This window comes from Pogoniulus pusillus, chromosome 10, assembly GCF_015220805.1.
Source record: "Pogoniulus pusillus isolate bPogPus1 chromosome 10, bPogPus1.pri, whole genome shotgun sequence".
Classification (NCBI taxonomy): Eukaryota; Metazoa; Chordata; class Aves; order Piciformes; family Lybiidae; genus Pogoniulus; species Pogoniulus pusillus.
Window position 1 is genome coordinate 24113244 of NC_087273.1, and position 22102 is coordinate 24135345.

Here is a 22102-nt window from a genome sequence, read left to right on the forward strand (position 1 = left end):
AAACAGAGATGTGAGCTTCTGTTAAAAAGACCATGTGGATCAGTGAGGCAAACTTACTGCTTCAGCATAAGTATCACTGCTCATTTTCAGAATCAGAAAGTCACTGATGTGATGACCATGACCTGCTATGCTCAAGTCTTTTAAAAGCCAAGCATTCTAAATGCCTCAACAGGTTCCAAACTAACATGAAATAGTTCAAATGTCTCAATTTGCATAAAATTGTTACTTTTGTCCCAAGGGAGGCTAGACAAACTAGAAAGCCAACATATGTCTTTGCTCATAAAATCATGCTTCTTTAGCTAATGGTTTCCATGTAGGATCCAGATTTCATAACACTGCTTGCTGTTGTGGTGTCTTCCCTTTTCAAGGCCTGTGTGCATCGAAGAACAAAAAGTCATTTCCAAGTCTCTGAAAATGGGAAGGATGTTTTTTTGGGATTAACAGCTTCACAAGGAAATCCAGATCCCTGAAGGCAGCGTGTTTTCAGCATAGCTACTGCTACTTTCAGCAAGTAAGAAGTCTTACCCTCCTTAAAGCAAGTTTTAGCTGCATTTGACTAGTTGAAAACAAACTCCTTCCCTGAATACTAGGAACCTGCCAAAAACCTTCTAGTGTCTAACAGAGCTGAAAGTTGCATAAGAACAGCTGGATCTTGTAGCTAGCTACTGTAAATTGCTAACTCAGTGAAGATGCCCTAAGTCAGAAATGCACAAGACATTGTTGTGAGTATGCTGATGCACTTCTGTGCACCTCCTTTTCTTAAGGGAGAAAGCATACTGAACATCTGCAAAACTGACCTGAATACTCTGGCATACTTTGCCCTGGTCCACAAGGCAGGGGATAGTATTAGTATTTTCTATCTTAAAACTGTTAAAGATAAAAATTACTAAGAATAACCTTACTGAAAAAAATAAGAAATCTATAAGGCAAGACCAAGGTTTTTTAATGAAATCTGACCTGAAATTGGTGATTTGGTGCAAACCATGCCTCTTAAAAGAACTGGACAGCATCAGCAAAGCCATACTGTCTTCAGTGAAAAGTACAAAGAACCTCAGAGTCTGTTTTACACCAGATCAAGGAGCGACCAAACCAATATCTTGTGTCACATGTATAATAGCAATAAAATGCACATTCACTATGATACCATATTATGTTCTTGCCATACTTTCTAGATTTATTGCTTTCTGATGCACATAATGGAAGCCAATTTCTACAAGTACTTGTGCTGCCTAGCCTCCTTAAAAATAAATTAGAAAAGAGAGATTTTTTTAAAGGAATACTTGTCAAAAAAACCCTTTAAACTAGTAAGAAAAAGTATAATACAGAGACTAAAACAGAAGGATGAGACACACCACATCTACTTTTGCTAGATGTTCCAAATCATACCTGGAATTTTAGAAGTCAAAGGTTTGGGAAAAAACAACCAGGAAGCAATTAAGTGAACAATAGAGTAGCAGGGTATTGAATGACAACAAATTGAAAGGCAGAGAGAAAGCAAAAGAAAAAGATTAGTAAAAAAACCACAAACAAACAAAACAACCAGAAAAGCCAAACCGACAGCACAAGCTAACAGATGATCCTTAATCTGGCTGAGGGCTACCAATACTTTATTTTCACCCTTAAAAGATGCAAGAGGCCTGGACTACTAGGATTACTTGTAAAATTTCAAGTTACATCAAGACATGACTTTATAAGCCTTATCTAACAGCAAGCATAACACTGTCACTAAGTATTTTCTCATTTAGATTGGAGTATGTGCTACATTTTTTTTTGAGAAAGAAAATAGCTAAAACTGAGAATAACTGCAACTTAAAGAAAAAAAAAACCCAAACAAACAGAAAATAATTTGACTGCAAGCTACATATTCCCTAAGGAGCTACTGATGGCCTGACCAAGCCATGGTTCCATTAGAAAAGGGAACAGCTATTAAGGCCAGGTCTTTTCAGTCCATGGGCAAAGTGAATGCAGGAATTGGAATGAACAGAAATTTCAGACAATAGGAACAAATAAATTCAAAGCAAAACTTAATGAACTCCATGAAGTCAACTATTCTAAAGCAAGCCATAAAATATTTCATAAAAACATGGAGAGGAGACTTAATTATACTATATTAACATGTTCTGAAGGAGAAGGTAATCAAAGAGGTCTTTATGAAGTCACAAAATCCAAACAAGCTTTCATGTCTAGAACATAGTAATAGATCCAGTCAAAGTAAAAACAGCAAATCACTTTAAACAGTGGGGCAATTAATTGTGGAAATTACCAAGTGAAGCGGCAGATTTAAAATGTATGAAAGCTACAATAATGACTTGTGGCTATCTGAGCTAGATTTCTAGCTCAGATATAAAAAAATCTGGAACAGAGAAACTTAGAAGTGGAAGCTCTGAGTGGACAGGTGAACATTCTAGGGATAGGCCATATAATGGCAACAATGGATAAGTTAATACAATTTCACTGGAACATCAAGAGCTTTATGTCTGGAAGCATAGCTTGTGCTTTCCCTTTGCTGCTTCTGCTGCGCCCACTGCTATCTTCCCCTGCTGCTGTTTCAGCTGTTGCTGCTTTTGCTGTTTTGCCGCTGCCTGACCCCTTCCCTATCTTTGTTAAGGTTATTATATTTCTGTAGTGGTTTATTCTCCTTATACTGTTATATTTAAACTATACTATTTCATTTTACCTGCTTTTCAAAAAATCCATGTTGTAGTGGGTTTACTCTACCAGGGAAGGGATCCGCCCTAAGCCAGGACATTAATCTTGTCACTTTTCCAAACATGAGGCATGATCTTGGTTTGGTTTTTTGATTGATAATCAGGATAATGAAGTCGAGGAAAAAATAATTTGTTTGGTATATTCTGGCCTGTTATTGCTTTGATTTTGACCTTAACGGCTCAGCAGTGCTTTACCACCATGGTGCAATATCATGTGTGCTCCTTTTTTGCTAAGATGGTTTGAAACTGGGTAAAAGATGTGATAACAAAGGTTGGGAATTTTGTTATGGATGTTTTAGGGTTTAGGAACGTAGCTGAGGGTATGCCATATGTTATGCTGGTGTCAGAGACTAAGAGTTATTTGGGAGAGCTGAGTTATCCAGTGACTTGCCTAATACGTTTGAATTTGATGTTTCCGACTGCTGTTGTAGGTCTGATTGTAGTTTAGAGAAGAGAGAAATGCAGGAATAAACAGGCTATGAGTGAAGTCTTTACCTTCTCTGGAGGCAGTAACAAGGAGACAGGGGTTAAAGACAGTCTGCAACCGAAGCAGGGGAGGGAAGGCTGTGGCACCGGGCAGATGGATTGCTCGCAGAGCAGCAAAACTTCCTGCCCCAGAACCTCTGAAAGAGGAAAAAGTAGTTGGACATGCCCCGTACCCCACTGACCCTGAAGTGTGGAGTCAGGACACTATCTGATTCCCGTTGGTATCAAATAGAATGGAGCAAAGGGTAGAAGTAGTGGAACCCCTGCAGGGGTGCAGGCACAGAGGGCTGTGGTGGCAGATTTGGCTTCAAATGGTACGGGCTATGGCAAAGTCTCTTGGATGGATAAAGTTGAGGAGCCTGTTTGTGGAAAATGCAGCTCGAATGTTTTGATCAGTAGGAGAGTACCTGACACTGGAGTGCCCACCATTAGAGGGGCTGCTGAGGCAAAAGTTCTGCCTGCAACCAGGAGATCAGAAGTGGTACTGGAGGATGTGATGGGGTCCTCGGAGGGTGAACTCACTAATGTCATCAAGCCTGCTAATTCTGCTGCTCCTGCTTTAGCCCTGCTTGTTTCTGCCAAACCAGCTACTGCAGCTGTGGGAAAGGTTCCCTCTGCCTCAGTCCCAATTCTACCACTATGTAAGGAACAGAGCCAGACAGATGGCAATGAGCAGAAAGATCTGAATGGAAGAGTTAAGATTTCCCTTGCTCCAGTTGAAAAAAGGAAAAAAACCTCGGCAACTAGTACTGGAGATTGAGATAGCTGAGATGACAATGGGGATAAACCAGAGCAGGGTAATCCCAAGGAAGGAACTGTTAGGGACCTTTCTGCTGCTGTTGAGGAGTTTCAGAATTTTGCTCAACTCATGAAGCAAAAGGAAGAGGATTCAGGAAAGGGTACATCTACTGGTGTGAAGGCTAGTACTCCTGTGTGTAAAAGGAATGGAAAGGCTATAGTTAAGGGAAATTATGCTCAGGAAATGGATGATAGTGATGATGAAAAGCAAGCCCCTTTACCAAGGAAGAAGATCAGGCATATTAAGCAAAGTTATGCCTGGGAAGAGTGAGAACTGTTGAGGAGTTGGTTAAACAGATGGTGGGATGGAGGTATAGATACTGTAGAAATAGACCCTTGGACTGTGACACAATTGTGAGTTTTTTTGAGAGACAAAGGTATAGATAAGCACTTAGGACATATTGGCAGCCATTCTAAGCTCTGGTCACATGTATTGACAGCTCTGGTACTACGGTACCCCAACAGGGATGATTTACCCTGGAGACCTTCATGCTGGAATACAGTTGAACAGTGTGTGCAAGAGATGGCCATAAGAGAGCTAATCTAAGGAGATTATGCAACAGAGGACCCTGATGAGGTACCTGTGAGCTGTGCTCTCCTAAAGAAACATATTCAGCTTGCTCCCTCTAATTATACCCACACATGGGCAAGTAAAATGGTGAGGAAAGATGAAGGTACAACTCCTCTGTGGGTGAGTTTGCTGATCAGATGAGGGAGACAGAGGACAGCCTTACATTTAATGCCATGGTGCCAGCTATAAATACTATGTCTGAAGAGATAAAGGATGGCATGAAACAACTCAAGGAGGAATTTAAAACCTCCATATTGCAGTTGGCGAAGGACAGTGACCTTTCCTCTTCACCACTGGAGTGGGTACATGTCTCAGCCATAAAAGACAGGCATCCTCCCAGAAGACCAATTCAAACTAACTTGCTCAGAAATAAACAATAGTCACGTGGGTCTCTTTGGGTACTCTTATGTGACCAGTTTGGTGAAAAAATGGATAGGTGGAATGGGAAACCTACCTCACTTCTCCTGAAAAGAGTGAGAGAGTTGCATAATAACAAGACAAAAAGAGTAGTTGCCTCCATTTCCCCAAATTACTCAAATGGTTCTGGCAATGATTCAGATAATACCATTTAACACAGTGATAATTTTACTTGCAATGGTCAAGGTCAGGGGGCCCTGCCTCTGACCAGGAAGATAACAACATACCGGAATGTATACATTAGACGGCCTGGTACCTTGAAGATGCAGAAATATAGGGCTCTAGAGGACAAAAGTGCTCAATGTATGTTGATGCCCTCAAATCACAAAGGAATGGAATCTTACTATTTCTGGAATTATAGGAGGGTCTCAAGAATTGATGAAGTTGGAGGCAGAAAGAAGATTAACTGGGAGTGATTGGCAAAGACAGGTCCAAGTGCACCTTGCATTTTGGGAATTGACTTTCTGAAAGAAGGGCGCTTCAAAGACCCCAAGGGTCATAAATGGACCTTTGGAATAGCAACTGTAGGAGCTGTTGGAAACAGATTAAAGTTGTCTGTTAGGCCTGAGCTCTCATATGAATCTGCAGTTGTTGTACAGCATAATATAGAGGATGTGAAGTTGCCGATTGCCATTTGAACTGTACATCATAGGCAATATAGAACAAACCACCAATATAGAACAAACCACAACTCTTTGGTGCCCATACATGATTTATCATTCGGAGCGCCAAGACATCATTAAAAATCCCAGTCCACTATGGCCTGTATGAAAGGCAAATGGAGAATGGCAACTAGCAGTCGACTTCCGTGGCATAAATGAAGTGACTCTGCCCATGAGTTCTGCTGTGCCACATATTTTAGAGCTCCAGTATGAGCTGGAATCCAAAGAGGCCAAATGGTATGCAACCACAGATGTTGCTACTGCTTTCTTCTCTATTCCAATAGTGGAGGAATGCAAGACTCTCTTCGCTTTCACCTGGAGGGGGATTCAGTATATGTTTAATCATCTACCCCGGGGCAGAAGCACAGCTCAATGATCTGTCATGCAGCGATCCATGATGCACTGTAGAAAAGTGCAGCCTCAGAGCATCTGCAGTTATCATAGAATCAACTAGGTTGGAAGAGACCTCCAAGATGATCCAGTCCAAACTATCACCCAGCCCTATCCAATCAACTAGACCATGGCACTGAGTGCCTCATCCAGGCACATAAGGTGAAAGGACGTGCTATAGAGATCCAATTTCTGGGAATTTGTTGGCAAGATGGTTGCTGCCACATTCTGATGGATGTGATAAAGTTTCCACCATGGCAAATCCCACAAATATGAAGGATATGTTATCTTTCTTAGGAACAGTTGGATTTTGGAGGATGAACATCCCTGGATACAGTCAAATTGTAAAACCTTTGTATGATGTGACTTGAAAGATTAATAACTTTAAGTGGGGACCTGAACAACAAGCAGTCTTTGATCAGATAAAGCAAGAAGTAGTTCATGCAATGGGTTTGAGACCTGTTCAAACTGGTCCAGACATCAAGACCATTCTGTACACAGCTGCAAGTGATAATGGTCCAACCTGGTGCCTATGCCAAAGAGTCCCAGGAGTAACATGCAGCTGACCACTTGGTTTCTGGAGGGGAGAATATAGAGGGTCAGAAGCAAACTATACACCAACAGAGAAAGAGATTCTTCCTGCTTATGAAGGAGTAAAAGCTGCTTCTGAAGACTCTCAACTTCTTCTGGCTCCCAGATTACCAGTTTTGAACTGGATGTTCAAAAGGAAAGGGGTCATCACCACATCACACAACCACTATTATCTGGTTTAAGCGGATGGCTCTCATAACACAGCGAGCACGCATGGGGAGTTTTGAATGACCTGGCACAGCAGAGATGATCACCAACTGGCCGGAAGGCATAGACTGTATAAATCCTCCAGAGGAGAGAGTAATTCAGGCTGAGGAAGCTCCTCCTTATAGTGATTTGTCAAATGAAGAAAGGAACTATGCTTTATTTACAGATGGGTCCTGTCACCTTGTTGGAAACAAGCAAAAATGGAGAGCTGCAGTTTGCAGCCCTGTCCATGCAGTGGCCGAAGCAAAAGCTGGAGAAGGTGAATTGAGACATTTTGCAGAGATAAAAGCTATCCAACTTGCTCTTGATGTGGCTGAGCCTGAGAATTGGCCCATGTTTTACCTCTATACTGATTCAAGGATGGTGGCCAATGCTTTATAGGGTTGGCTAAAGGACCAGAAAAAAAATAATTGGCAATGGAAGGGAAAGCAAATTTGGGCTGCTGACTTATGGCAGGACATTGCTACCTATCTAGAGAAGTTTCCTGTAGAAGTATGACACATAGATGCTCACATGCCCAAGAGTAAAGCCACTGAGAAGATCAACACAAACATCAGGCAGATTTGGCTGCGAAGGTGTTTCAAACAGATGCGAACTGTAACTTGGATTTTGATTGGGAACACCGAGGCAAACTGTTCTTGGCCCAGTGGGCTTATGATTCCTTGGGACTTGAAGGTAGAGATGCTACCTACCAATGGGCACATGATAGAGCAACTGACATATCCACGGATGCTATAACACAAGTTATACACGATTGTGATATTTGTGCTGCTATTAAACAAGGCAAGCATCTGAAGCCCTTGTGGAATGGTAAGCGATGTGCAAAGTACAAATATGGTAAAGCATGGCAGATTGATTACATCACTCTACCTCGTTCTCAGACTGGAAAGCAGTATGTGCTGACCATGGTAGAAGCAAGCACTGCTTCTTATATTTCTGTAGTGGTTTATTCTACTTATACTGTATTAAATAGAACAATTTAAACTATAAGAAATACAATTTCATTTTTCTTGACTATCCAATAATCCATATTGTACTGAGTTTATCGTGGGAGGGATACACCCTAACCCGGGACTGGATTGCACATAGCTTTGTAGTCAGCTCATTGGTCAGACACGGATTATCAAGTTCAACAGAAGCATAATTGCTTGAGGACTAATGAACACAGAATTTGAGAAGATGAGACTGTGATCAATTATCTCATTGACATGAAAGTCATTTCACCAGGGTTCAGTAAAAGGCAGCTGAGTTTCAGCCAGCTGTGACCTGGCAGCTGTACAGCTATGATAACAGAGTCCAAGCTCTTCATTAGATGACTCATGAGAACTCAGTGCTGTGGCTGAATGGCTTCTAGGTTGGATCCCATCCAGCTGAGTACAGACTCAATATATAATACTGATATTTTTATCATGTGAAGAGAAGTCTCTCCAGTACAGCAAATTGAGGTGTACCTTGAATTCAAAGAATCTAAAGAATCTAAGCCTTATTAGAAAAAAAATGTATTTAAAACTAGAGGGTACCTTGTTATTACTCAAAGCCAAATATTAAGACTGGATGCAAAATCCACTGGATAAAACTTACTGTTCCTGTCATTTAGGGATGTGATTGGATGATCTTAATGCCTCCCTGGCCTCAAAACATTTGAATAAGCAGCAAAATGACTGCCATCACCATCAAACATGCATTAGAGATGAAGTCATATTACAATCTTCATCCAATTGTGCCAGAAAAATGCTTTAATAGCCTACTTACTGGCACATACCCAAATCGGGACAGGATAATATTTCGCCAATGTACAATTGCTCAAATGAGACAAAGAACTTTTGGGTTGTGTAGAACTTAATTTATAAATGCGTGCAATTGTTTTAGAGGCAAAACCAAAAACCCAGAAAAGCATAATTTGAAAGAACAGCTTTAAATTGAGCAGAGAAAAGCCAGACAATTTAGAAAGAGGATTAAAGTGAATCCCAGGATTATCAAAGTGCATAAGACACAAGAGTGGTTTTGTGGGTGGGGGTTTTGTTGTTTCTTTTTGGAGGGTTTTTTGCTATGGTAAATTCAGAACCTTTGGAACAAACCAAGAATCTTTTTTTCCTCTTAGAAGTCTTTCCTGTCCTGTTAGAAGTATTTTCAGATGGAGGTCTTGACAATTAGTTAATATATGCTTGTCATCTGATTGCATAATTTATACTGCCTTACATTCCATACTCTCCAGTGAGATTTTTTTTTTTAATTTATGTACACAAACTGGAAGAAACAGAGGAAAAAACAGTGAAAGAAAATAAAGTACACAATGGAAGCATGAAACTAAGCTCTATAGTTTCAGGTGAGAATACAAAAAAAAAAAAAGGGAAAAGGGTGTTTGTATATTAAAACAGTTAGTATCTGAGGGCTGGGTGGCAGGAGGTGGGGGACAGGCTCTGCTAATATGCTCCCTGTGATAGGACAAGGACTAATGGATGGAAGCTGCAGCACAGGAGGTGCAACACAAGGGGGAACCTCTTTACTGTAAGGATGACAGAGCACTGGAAGAGGCTTCCCAGAGAAGTTGTGGAGCCTCCTCTGGAGACTTTCAAGGTCCATCTGGATGCATTCCTGTGTGACCTGAGCTAGATTGTAAGGTCCTGCTCTGTCAGGGAGGTTGGACTCAATCTCTTTGGATCCTTTCCAATCCCTGACATCCGGTCAATAGGATGATTAACAGGACAATTTAGTTTGTTGTTGTTCAGTAAGATTAGAGACGAAATGGGAGAAAAACTGGGAACAGCAGCAATAAATTCTCCTATGTGATTTATGTGATTTTTTTTGCTGTTGCTGAAGGGTAAAGCCAGAGAGAAATGAATCTATGAGAAGAGAGCAGCCATACTGCAAATATTAAGCTACAGTTTCATTAGAAGGTCTATCTAGCACTAACCTACCCAAAATTCTTGTGAAAGGGTAACCACACAATTGCAAGACTGCTATGGCAGCACTGTTAAACCTTCACAGACATCACAGAAAAGGGCAATTGACTCTTAACTGTATTCAATATGAGGAATCCTACAGTATTCCTGACCCTCTTCAGGAGGAGTCTTCTAGTTTTGTTCAGTTCAGACGCACTCTGCTCATTTGTCAGACTAAAGATGTGACTTTTTTTACAAACTAGTCTACTGGTTGGAATCCAAGAGTGCTGCTTAAAACTGGAGAATAATATTGGTTTAATTTTATATTACTGTTTCCTCAACTGTCATATGGCAACATTCCATATATATTCAAAGATGCAATAGTGTTACATGAAGGGAAAACTACACAAAAAAAGATACAAAACAAGAATTCATTTCACACATAAATATTGTGTATGCTCACCCAAGGCTTCTCACAAGCTTTGCAAATTCTAAAAGACACGTGTCTGGAGGCAGACGGAGCTGTCCTTCAGCCAAGGCTAGCTGACAATCTTCAAATGTATAGTCTGTCACTGAAACTCCCAATGCCCTTGAATAAACCAAAGAAGCACAGTAAACAAGGTAATCTAAGAAAACTAAGCAGAATTATCACTTTTTTTTAATAGCAAGAAATCCTATAACACTTATACTCTCTCTTCTGAAGAGCTAAGAAAGCACATATAAAAGGAAGTTCACCTACAAAGAATGAACTATGGAAACTCTACCCATTGTAGAAATCTATTTTGACTTTGTGAGTATGTGAAAACATAAAAGAATACAAGAGGAAAATTAGGGAGTGCATAGCCTTTAAATGCCTTAATATTTTCAACAAAGTGAATAACAAGGATTTCAAAATTACTAATCTACAACAAAAACACAGATTAATAATTATGTTAAATAAGTATCTTATTAGTACTGCAAAATATTACTAATCATCTGAGCAGAACAACTATTACCTTCAGATAATATTAAAATTATCCAACAGGCAACATTTCTCTATAAAAAATGGCTAGAACAAAGTACAAAAGCAAGTAGAGTTAAACTCCAAGCAAAGTTAAAGTATATGACGTAAGAAAAACAAAAGAAAAAAAGACTCCCAATTTTTTACATGCCAAAGAATTAGATATTCATTTTTCCTTTACTTGATGCTCTGTAGTAATAGCACCACCAGAAGACACTTCAAAGAAATCCTAATATTGTAGTTGCACTGCATTTGCTGTGGCAAAGCTGAGAGAAAGGACACTTAGGTTTGGAAAAAGCATTTAAGAGTTCAGTGTACAAACATAACACACAATTTAGAAAGCAAATACTACTCCATATGATTTACTTATCTGCCACATTCTCCATGATACTTGACCTTACTCATATTAGTACAAAATACTACCTCCTTTGTGTAGTCTTTTCTATTTTGAAGTCTTCACTACATTTTTTTCTAGACTTACTTGCATCTATAGGTTTTTCTACATTGCTACTAACCACCTTTTTAAATGTGTGAAGCTAACATACAGTAACGGTGAGACTGATATAAAGCCCTAGGGCAAGCCACAGTCATTTAGGTTTCATGATGAAAACTGCCATCTATTCTACACTTCATTACAGGCAGTTTGATCTAAAATGGCAGTTACCTCTCATGCAATAACTAGTTAACTTCTGTTAAGTAGCCTCTTCCCCAGAGTCTTCTTAAAAGGCCTTTGAATGCCACTGTAAATAACACAGTGGCATTTGGTCCACTAATTAATTGTCAAACCAGGAACTCCAATACATTAGGAAGGTATGCACTTTACATTAAAGCTAGTTATTATTGTTTCTCTTTAAGGCCAAAAAAGCAAAATATTCAGGAAGCACATCTTACTAATATATACTGAAGCTCAAAAGTATCAAATGTGTTTAAAAATAGGTATTGTTTATAAGCTACTTATGGAATAAAACAAGGACATAAAGGGTAGTGATTTTTGAATGGTCCTTTGCATGAAGGAAAAACAGGAAGGACCAAGAGGAAAATGCCAACTAAGCCAAAGTACATTGAAAAGCCATCTGAAAAAGCAGATGAGTGGTTCCAAGTAATGGAGTTTCTCCAAATTTTTCATGCCTTGATCTGTTCCTGTGTCATCACTCTGCTCCTCCTATGAAGTATCCTAGTAGTATTTGCAAATCAGTAAACCACCTTAATAATATGCATAAGAGGTTCTTGTGATATGCATTTCATCCCATAGACAGCAATGAATGTTGTGTAAAACTATTAGGAACTCCTCCATGTTGTGGTGACTTAAATCCATTTCAACGTTCTACTCAACACTTGATTCACAGATCAGGCAGTGCAAGCCTCATCAATATTACATTATAAGGTAGTCAACACAGCATGGTATCATGCAATATGAAATCACTGGTATTACATAATACAAAATCAATATCCCATGAAAGAAGAAAAAAAGTGGGTGAAAGGAGTTCAACCTGCCAGTTTAAATGACTTCCTATTCTCTTTTTTGTACTGTGTAGGCAGTAGATCACCCTTATAAATTTCTGAGCAGAGGAGCCCTGTGGAGAACTTAGGGGTGTTGGTGAGCGAAAAGTTGAGTATCAGACAGAAATGTGCACTTGCAGCCCAGAAAGCTGTGACAACCTGGGCTGCATCAAAAGATGCATGGCCAGCAGGTCAAGAGAGGTGGTTCTGCCCCTCTAATTCCTTTCCCAAGGCCATGCATGGAACACTGTATTCATCTGTGGGGCATCCAAAATAAAGATAATAACTTTTTGCAGCTGAAGCACCTCCCCTATGAAAACAGACTATGAAAACTAAGGCTGTTCAACCTCGAGAAGACTCCAGGGTGACATTCTAGTGGTTTACCAGTACTTAAAAGGTTCCTCTTGATCAGGGAAGGTAGTGATAGGATAAGGCTAACAGTTTCAAACTGAAGGAGGGTAGATTTAGGAGAAAATTCTTCATGATGAGAGCCATGAGACACTAGAACCAACTGCCTAGACTACTTGTGGATACCATCATCCTGGGCCAGGCTACATAAGCCTTTGAGCAAGGTGTCTCTCTCTGCCCACAGCAGTGGCAAGTTGGAACTCAATGGTCTGTAAGGTTCCTTCCAAACCAAACCATTCTATGATTCCTTATCAACTGTCAGTGAAACAGCTGAACTCCTACGGCAGCAAGGACACACTACAGACTGTACCATCCAAAGTGGCTTACATAGAAGAATGTGGCAATAATCAAAGATCTTGTCCAGTCATGCACATTATATCTAATTTTATGTCTTAAGGCAACAGTAGGTATAGCATATGGCAGAAATACAGAAACTTAGGGGTGATCAGCTGAATCACAGGACAATTAGAGAAAAGAGGAAGCTGGTTAAGTTAAAAGAAGAAACTGAAAGGGTGAAGTGTTCATTTGTGTTACAAAAAGCCACACCATATATGGGAATCAGGAGAAGTGACAAGACACTTGTTAAAAAAAAACCTGAAGGGACAGAAAAAAACCCCAAACCCGAAAACTGGAACCAAAACCCCAGCATAACTCAGAAATTGATTAGAGATGGCAATTAAAACAATGGTTTTTTTTTTGTAAATGTGTTCTTTCAAGGAAAACAGGAGAGACAAGTTAATACATAACTATAAGGTGGCAAGTCAAAGCAAGTAACAATAACTTGTTAAAATTAAAAGCTAGAAGCTTTTCAAACACTTCAAAAGAAAGATGACTAAGAAGGATCAGGCCACCTAGGGGGAGGGCAGAAGCGTGACTGACTGCCATTCCAAGAACCAATGCCAGATTTAAACAACTCCTAAATAATGTTCTCCAAACATGAAGAAGCCTATCCAAGGAGTAATTAAAAAAAAACCAAACAGAACCCTTCAATCAACCACAAAACCCCCCAAAACAAAGAAAACCCCTCATCAAACCACCAAAACAAAACTAAAAGAGAGTCAAGCAACCACAAAACAACAAACAACCAAAGCCAAACATACAATACAGAAAAAAATTCAAGCAAAAGCAAGGTTCACCTCAGAATCTGCCAAATCATAAGGGGGAAATACAACTACGCAAATTCATAGCTGTGTGTATCCCTTACAGAAAGAGCAGCTCTTGGGCCAGACTCACATTGCTATGAGCACAGAAAATCTCCCAGTACAATTTATGTCATCACGTATGCCCATGAACATATACAGAAAAGAGGACTGAGAAGGATAAAAGTATCCTCTCTTGCTCATCTGCTGGCAATTTTTCAGATTTTTTACTTAAAAAAAAAAAAGCAAAATTAATAGAAGTAGTGTGTTTAAAGATGCATCTGGACTTTCAGAAGTAAAGAATAAATAACTTCTGCTCACAGTAAAAGTTCAGTCATAGGGTTGACTGAAGCTAGATCAATTTCACACATCTCTTGAGTTCTGAAGAAATCACAAGTTGTACAAGGCCATCAGTTTAACATAAAGAATCTTGATTTCAGCTCGGAATGTTGAAGAAAATAAAGCTGAGGAACATATGAAGGTGATTACCTTTGCCAAGACTTATTTCTTAGCATAAAGACAGAAACACTAGAGCTCACTGTGAAGCCTGGGTATGACTGCATCTCAGGATTTCCTATAGAACTAGTTATGAAACTACTCCAGCTGATCTTCAGGGCAATCTTTCCTTACTTCAATTCAACTGATAGGGAAAAAAACTATTTCAATTTGATATGCAAATTCCAAGTGCAACTCAGTGTTTTTAATAAATTAGGAATGTAACAGCTTTTCCTGTATCTTCACTTGGAAACACTTTCCCGTTTTTTCTTCATACTACCTCTGCTTTCACAGCATAGCATTTTTTAATGAACAGTAATTTTATATGACCAGATGTGCATGTCTAGCTTGACATACCTTGATATTGTCTCCCTCCTTACCTTCCCTGAAATGCTGTTTACTTTTCATATCACAAAACACAAAATTCCCAAGTCAGCAAATCACTTCAAAATAAAACCAAACTAAAAAACCAAAAAGCCTTCCTGCAAACTCAATCTGTTACACACAAGTTGTACTCGTTATATCCTGGCTTCTCACACCAAACAGCTTCCTGTGTCTAACACTTGTGCAGTCACAATACAAAAATAAATTACCAATTTCCTTATTTTCTGCATACCAATCCACTATGCATGCAAAATTCTTAACATAAACCAGAATGTGACTGCTGAGGTACTATGCAAAGTGAAAGAAAACAGCACAGGCAATATTGTGACATTCTGAATCTGTGCTTCAACAAAAACATTTTTGAAATGTTATGCACTGTTAATAAGCAGAACTGTGAAGTAATCCAACTAGTCCTGCTCTGACAGGGTGGTTGGACTTGATGATCTCTTTGGGTCCCCTCTAACCCCTGACATTCTGTGATTCTGTGGTCCATAAGCTGCTCAGAAAGACTTCTTTAAATCAGCTATAATCATTATAAGGTACCACAAATCTTAAAAGGATGTAAAAATTTGCCATTTTACTTCACAATCCGGTGTTTGGGAAGACGACATACAAAACACGGAGGAAAAGTAACCCTGTGTACCAGTAGTCTGGCTCAGGAACTTCCTGAACCAGACACCATTTCTAATACTACGTTCCAGAATCATCAATGGACCACATTTTTTACAGCATGTGCCACATAATCATAGAATGTTAGAGGTTGGAAGACATCTGTAAAGATCATTGAGCCTAACCCCTGTCTCACTTCTGATTAATTTTATGCATCTGGTAGTAATGCCAGAATTTTGGACATTTTTATAAGACTAATTCCATTTACTTTCAGCTGATCTGCAGAGTGCTTTCTTGCTATGCAAAGTACCAAAATTTCCGTATTCTGTATTTCCACAACACTCATGATTTTACTAACCTTCAAAATGACCCTTCACTTGTTTTTCCTCTCTTCCCTCTCTTCTCTTCTTTCACAAGTGGAAGAATTTTCACCTATTTGGTTTTGTAATGCCAGTGTAGACAGGCTCTTCTCTCCTTTGACTACCCCTGCTTTATGATACCCTCCAAGCAAATGAAGATCTAGTCATGAGAATCTCGAGTTCACATCCAGAATACAGCATCTCATGATGTTTTAAATTTTACACAGGAAAAGAAAATGCTTACAGCTGCATTTATCCCTTAAGAAAATGGGTCTTCCAATTGTTGCTGTTGTAGGTTCGCACACCACAGATCTTCAAAAGGTAAAAAACAAAGCAGGTTCTCTTTTTGTTGCCTGCATTCAGAAATGTGGTTCAAACCAGACTGTTGTAAAATAGTACTTCAAAAAATTATTTCTTCCTTAAGAAAATAAACTGAGCAAGAAGCTGCGTAGAGTTAACCCGGTTCAGTAACTATGTTGGCCTAACTGCCACACTTACAGCAATCACAGAAATAAACAAGAATGCACATGTAGTTCATGTCTCTATTTTCATATATAGCCCAAAACCTAAATGAACAGATGCTTCTTTACTCCAACACTTCAGTAATTCCTTACACTGATCCTCTCTTTGATGGTATTAAAAATACCAAAGTAGTCATTAATTTCAAAGCTGAGTGCTGAGCACCCAATCAGTGCTTCTGCAGAATCAAACAGAGAACCTTTAGACAGCATCAGCACAGAGCACAGCAGTTTCTGCAAAGTTAGATTTGATTGGCCACTGAAAATACAACAAATAGCCAGAAGACAAACCAGTATCACAGTATCATCAAGGTTGGAAGAGACCTCATAGATCATCAAGTCCAACCCTTTACCACAGAGCTCAAGGCTAGACCATGGCACCAAGTGCCACGTCCAATCTTGCCTTGAACAGCCCCAGGCGACTCCACCACCTCCCCGTGCAGCCCATTCCAGTGTCCAATGACTCTCTCAGTGAAGAACTTTCTCCTCACCTCGAGCCTAAATTTCCCCTGGCGCAGCCTGAGGCTGTGTCCTCTCATTCTGGTGCTGGCCACCTGAGAGAAGAGAGCAACCTCCTCCTGGCCACAACCACTCCTCAGGTAGTTGTAGACAGCAATAAGGTCACTCCTGAGCCTCCTCTTCTCCAGGCTAAACAATCCCAGCTCCCTCAGCCTCTCCTCGTAGGGCTTGTGCTCAAGGCCTCTCACCAGCCTCGTCACCCTTCTCTGGACATGCTCAAGCATCTCAATGTCCCTCCTAAACTGGGGGGCCCAGAACTGAACACAGTCCTCAAGGTGTGGTCTAACCAGTGCAGAGTACAGGGGCAGAATGACCTCCCTGCCCCTGCTGACCACACCATTCCTGATGCAGGCCAGGATGCCACTGGCTCTCTTGGCCACCTGGGCACACTGCTGGCTCATGTTCAGGTGGGTATCAATCAGCACCCCCAGATCCCTCTCTGTTTGGCTTCTCTCCAGCCACTCCGACCCCAGCCTGTATCTCTGCATAGGGTTGTTGTGGCCAAAGTGCAGCACCCAGCACTTGGAGCTATTGAACGCCATCCCATTGGACTCTGCCCATCTGTCCAGGCAGTCAAGGTCCTGCTGCAGAGCCCTTCTGCCCTCCAACTCAGTCACATCTGCCCCCAGGTTAGTGTCACCTGCAAACTTGCTGATGACTGACTCCATGCCCTCATCCAGATCACCTATGAAGATGTTAAAGAGGATGGGGCCCAGCACTGATCCCTGAGGGACACCACTAGTGACTGGCCGCCAGCTGGATGTGGCACCATTCACCACCACTCTCTGGGCTCGGCCCTCTAGCCAGTTCCTACAGTATGCTACTGTAAAGCTACATCCTCAATGTTCTTCAGCACTGTATTACCATACCACATGGCAGAGATCACATTCTGATACTGTCAAAGCCTGCAAAAAACATATAACCTGATTTTGGCCACGCAGATGACAAAAGGTGAAATGGACACAGAGGACTATCTGCAGTATCATTTGCCTTCACCAGCACATTGGAAGAAGATTCACTGCTCAAAAGCAAAAAGGGAGAGTATGTCAAGCTGATCCGTGCTCCAACAAGGGGAAAGTAATCTTGGCACAAAGGTGACGGAGAAAACATATGGAAGACAGATGTTGTCAAGTTTTATGTTTAGCATTCTGCACTTTAATTGACTTGAGCATCTCCTGTAAATACCAGCTCCACATTTTTAGAATATTTCTGTCAATGGAGAAGAAAAACAAAGTTACTGGAAAAATGCAAACCAACCCATGACACCTTGGAATTTCCACAGGAAATCTGCCTTTCTAGACTCATTACAAATGACACTTTAAAGCTCTTGGCTAGTGTCATGAATGTGGTTACAATGCTGAGTTTTAACACTAAAGAGATCAGAAAAACAAACTGCTGAAATCAGGAATGCTGACAGAACTTCACTTATAAAGGTGCTTACGGTTTTGAAAAACATAGGGACAAAGGTGTCCAGTTTCCATCAGATTTCAGTCTGAACATCTACTATATGCATAAAAAAAAATAACCAAGTTGCAGTATTTAAACTTGCATCTTTTTCCAAGTTTTACAATCTAGATCATATTCTTCCCTAGTCTGAATTTGTCTTTGTAGGACAAACTAGTGAAGTAAAGTGGAACAAATTGTGATTTTATGTTTGTAAGTGACCAACAGGACTGTGTATGATTAGACCTACAGCAGCTTATGCCTGTGATTATGGGTGAGGTTACTTTAGACTTGCATTGAGAACCGGCAATGTATATTTTTCACAACTAGCTGTCTGCACTACCACTGGTTTATTTCTGTACAAAATTAATAGTGCTAATTACATGCAACTAATTGAAAGATGGGCTATTAATGTAGTCAAAGAAGCAAAGAATCAGTCAGCGTTGAAAGGGACCACAAAGATCATCTAGCTTCAATCCCCGTGCCATGGACAGGGACACCTCACACTAGATCAGGCTGTCTAGAGCCTCATCCAGCCTAGCCTTAAGCACCTCCAGGGATGAGGCTTCCATCACCTCTCTGGGTAACCCATTCCAGGCTCTCACCACTCTCATGCTGAAGAACTTCCTTCTCAAGTCCAGTGTGAATCTACTCATTTCTAGCTTTGTTCCATTCCCCCCAGTCCTATCACTACCTGATATCCTAAAAAGTCCCTCCCTAGTTTTCTTGTAGGCCCCTTTAAGATACTGGAAGGCCACAATAAAATCACCTTGGAGCCTTCTCCTCTCCAGACTGAACAGCCCCAACTCCCTCAGTCTCTACTCATAGCAGAGATCATCCTTGTGACCCTTCTCTGGACACCTTCTAGCACATCCATATCCCTCTTGTACTAATCCGTTAAATATATTTGAGCACTGACAGCAACGTCACTAACTTTGCAGACCAAATTTGTTAGTGAGTTACCTATTTCTTCTTTAAAGCAGTAGGAACTGTAAATAAAACACACATGAAGTGAATCAAAACTCAGGCTATCACCACATTATTTAAAAGACAGAACCTACACAGAGTATTACCATATTTAAGAGCATTCAACATTTTCACTGATTTTAAAGTGACTCTAAACACACTTCCCAAGAGCATGTTGTAAATGGAATGAACATTGACCGAGAAAGGTAGCAGTTAGTCTATTTTTAGTCTTTCTGGCCTTGTTCTATCTCAAGAGAGGCTGTTTAAGAAAACTGAATGCAAAGCATATAGATAGAAAATAACTGGGACCATACTTTAAACAGCAGATTAATCTCATCTGCACTTATTTTTTTGTGCAGAGTAAGAAAATTATCCAAAAGAAAGCTTCGAATAAGTAATCAGTAGCAGTGGCTATACTGTATAAGTTCTGATTACATAAATAATTACCAAAGAAGAAGAAACAGTAAGATGAGTAGCTGTAACAAGACTGTGCATGGATCTAGTTTTTGGTTCAATGCTATTGAATAAATTACCTGTCAATAACAAAAGAAGGTTGAAGATCACATACACTAAAATAGGTATTTGCATAGGTGAGATTAAGAAAGCCTTTTAGGAATAAACTTTTGATGTTTATAGAATTTTATAGAATCATAGAATCAACCAGGTTGGAAGAGACCTCCAAGATCATCCAGTCCAACCTAGCACCCAGCCCTATCCAGTCAACTAGACCATGGCACCAAGTGCCTCATCCAGTCTCTTCTTGAAGACCTCCAGGGACGGTGCCTCCACCACCTCCCTGGGCAGTCAGCCACTGAGGCTTAGATCTTGCTCATCCTCCTGACAAGAAGGACAGAAGACAACAGTAAAAGTTAGTATTGTGGAAAGCGAATAGCCACAGGTGCAACTGAAAGATCTGTAGAAATAGTGAGCCTTAACTTAATTTTCTGCCATGATAACTTCTTTTAAAAATAGACCATATCATGTGGATTCTCATAGAATGTAGTGACAGATCAGCACCGATTCAATACTGAAACACCACTCATCGAGGGTTCATGTTTACTGTAGGTTAGGCACCATAGAGTTAAAACAATCCTCTGGGGACTACAGGAGTCTAGGGGTCAGCACAGGAAAGTATAAAATTGTTATTCAATACCACATGCTGTTATCTCTTTATAAGGTGGCAGCAAGACCAACTCGTTCTCCTCTCCCTCCTGCCTTCTGTCTCTAGCAGAAACTACTTGATAAACATGTATGGAATGGGCCTGGTTATGGCCGCAGAAACCTTGCTTGGGCCTAATGGTGGCAGAGGTGCTCTGAGAGGGACAAAAGGAGCATTGGGGATTGTAGATCTAGTTTCAGGTTGAGGGAAAATTTAAGGGGGTTGCTATGTATCTTGTATATGCTCTGTAATCTTTTCTGTATCTTTCTTCTCAAATATAAAACTCTGTATTTCTTTTCCAGTTCATGTCCACTCTTTGAAAAAAAAACCAAAACAAACCATGACAATGTCACATTCAAACTAATGAAAACAAACCAGGTTTAGTTTTGAAAATGTCTACAAAATGAGGTCCCGAAAAGGGTGCTTGAAACAGTGGTCACAAATTTCACACTGAGCTGATCATCCCCAAGGTAGTTGTCATTATTTAATCTCAGCCAGCAGCTAAACCACATGTAGCTGCTCACTCACTGCCCAGCAGGAGGTATCAGAATCAGGAGAGTAAAACTGAGAAAACACATGGGTTGAGATAAAGACAGTTTGGTAAGTAAAGCAGAAGCCAAGTACATGAGCTAAGTGGAACAAGGACTTCTACTGCCTGCTGATGGGAAATGGTATTCAGCCATCTTTGGGAAGTAGGGTTCCATCACATGCAATAGTTACTTGAAAGGACAAGTGCCATCATTCCAAATGTCCCCTTCTTCCACCAGCTTTATATGCTGAGCAAACATCACATGGTATGTAACATCCCTTGGTCAGTTATGAGTTGTCCCAGCTGTGTCCCCTCCCTGCTTTCATATCCCAACTCTACTCACTGGTAGGGTAGTGAGAGACACAGAAAAGCCCTTGACTCTGTGTAAGCACTGCTCAGCAATAGATAAAACATCCCTGTGTTGTCAGCAACTGTTTCCAGCACAAATTAAAAAAAAGCCCATACGAGCTATTATGAAGAAAATTAACTGTATCCCAGCTAAAACCAGCACAGTGGTCCAGGGAAAATAAACCATCCATGTGAGTACGAACATAATGGTTTACGTCAGCAAAACAAGATGAAAGATACAACTGGGAAGTTAACACTGGAATGTATTTTCAGATGTATACAATCCTTGTCATCCCAAATGACAGGGAACACAATGAAAACCTGTAGAGTATACAGCAGTTAAAAAATGGCACTTCATTTGTTCCTGATATGGCTGCCTGAGGGCACCTGAAGCATAGCAGAGTAGTTACGTTTTAAATTGGGATTTCACTTTTTGGGCAATTAAATTCATTTACCCTGAAAAAAAAAGTCTTAAGGAAGCAAACCTCTGTGAATGGCAGCATCTCCTTCATGGAATGCTCTATTTATATATAAGCAAACTAGCAGGTTATCACTAAGTGAGCTAACAGAAACTATCTAGAGACTCCCATTACTTACATCTGTGGCTACCCACAGATAAACAAGCATGATGAAACCAACAACTATACAAAGTCAGTAAGCAGAAGTATCACAAGGATCAGACATCCTGTTAAGCATTCTGTTCCACACTTGATAGAAACTGTTCATGAGACACGATTACAATACAAGCAAACATATTTCAGGAGTGGAAATCATTACTCTTGGTAAGGTATATCAACTATGCTTGAAATCAGAAGCAAGTCACAAAGTTTTGACACAACACATGTTTTAGACTCACAAATAGATTATTATCTGGGAATGCCATTTCTGCTGCTCTAAAATATCCAGTAGGATAAGACCCTTCTTATAGAAAATGTAAGAGGAAGGGGAAAGCAGACATCTAAATAGATCCTGAAGGCATCAAAATGGTACACTGCCACCAACTGAATCTTCAAG

The 22102-nt window shown here is 40.2% G+C and overlaps 1 protein-coding gene across 1 annotated transcript in view; it reads right to left on the bottom strand.

The window, feature by feature from the left end:
• Nucleotides 1-22102, bottom strand: part of LPCAT1 (lysophosphatidylcholine acyltransferase 1) — a 70006-nt gene that overhangs the window by 12193 nt on the left and 35711 nt on the right. The window contains exon 11 of the mRNA XM_064150051.1: nt 10176-10301. Within this exon, the coding sequence (XP_064006121.1) occupies nt 10176-10301 (126 nt within the window). The remainder of the gene's footprint in view (nt 1-10175; nt 10302-22102) is intronic.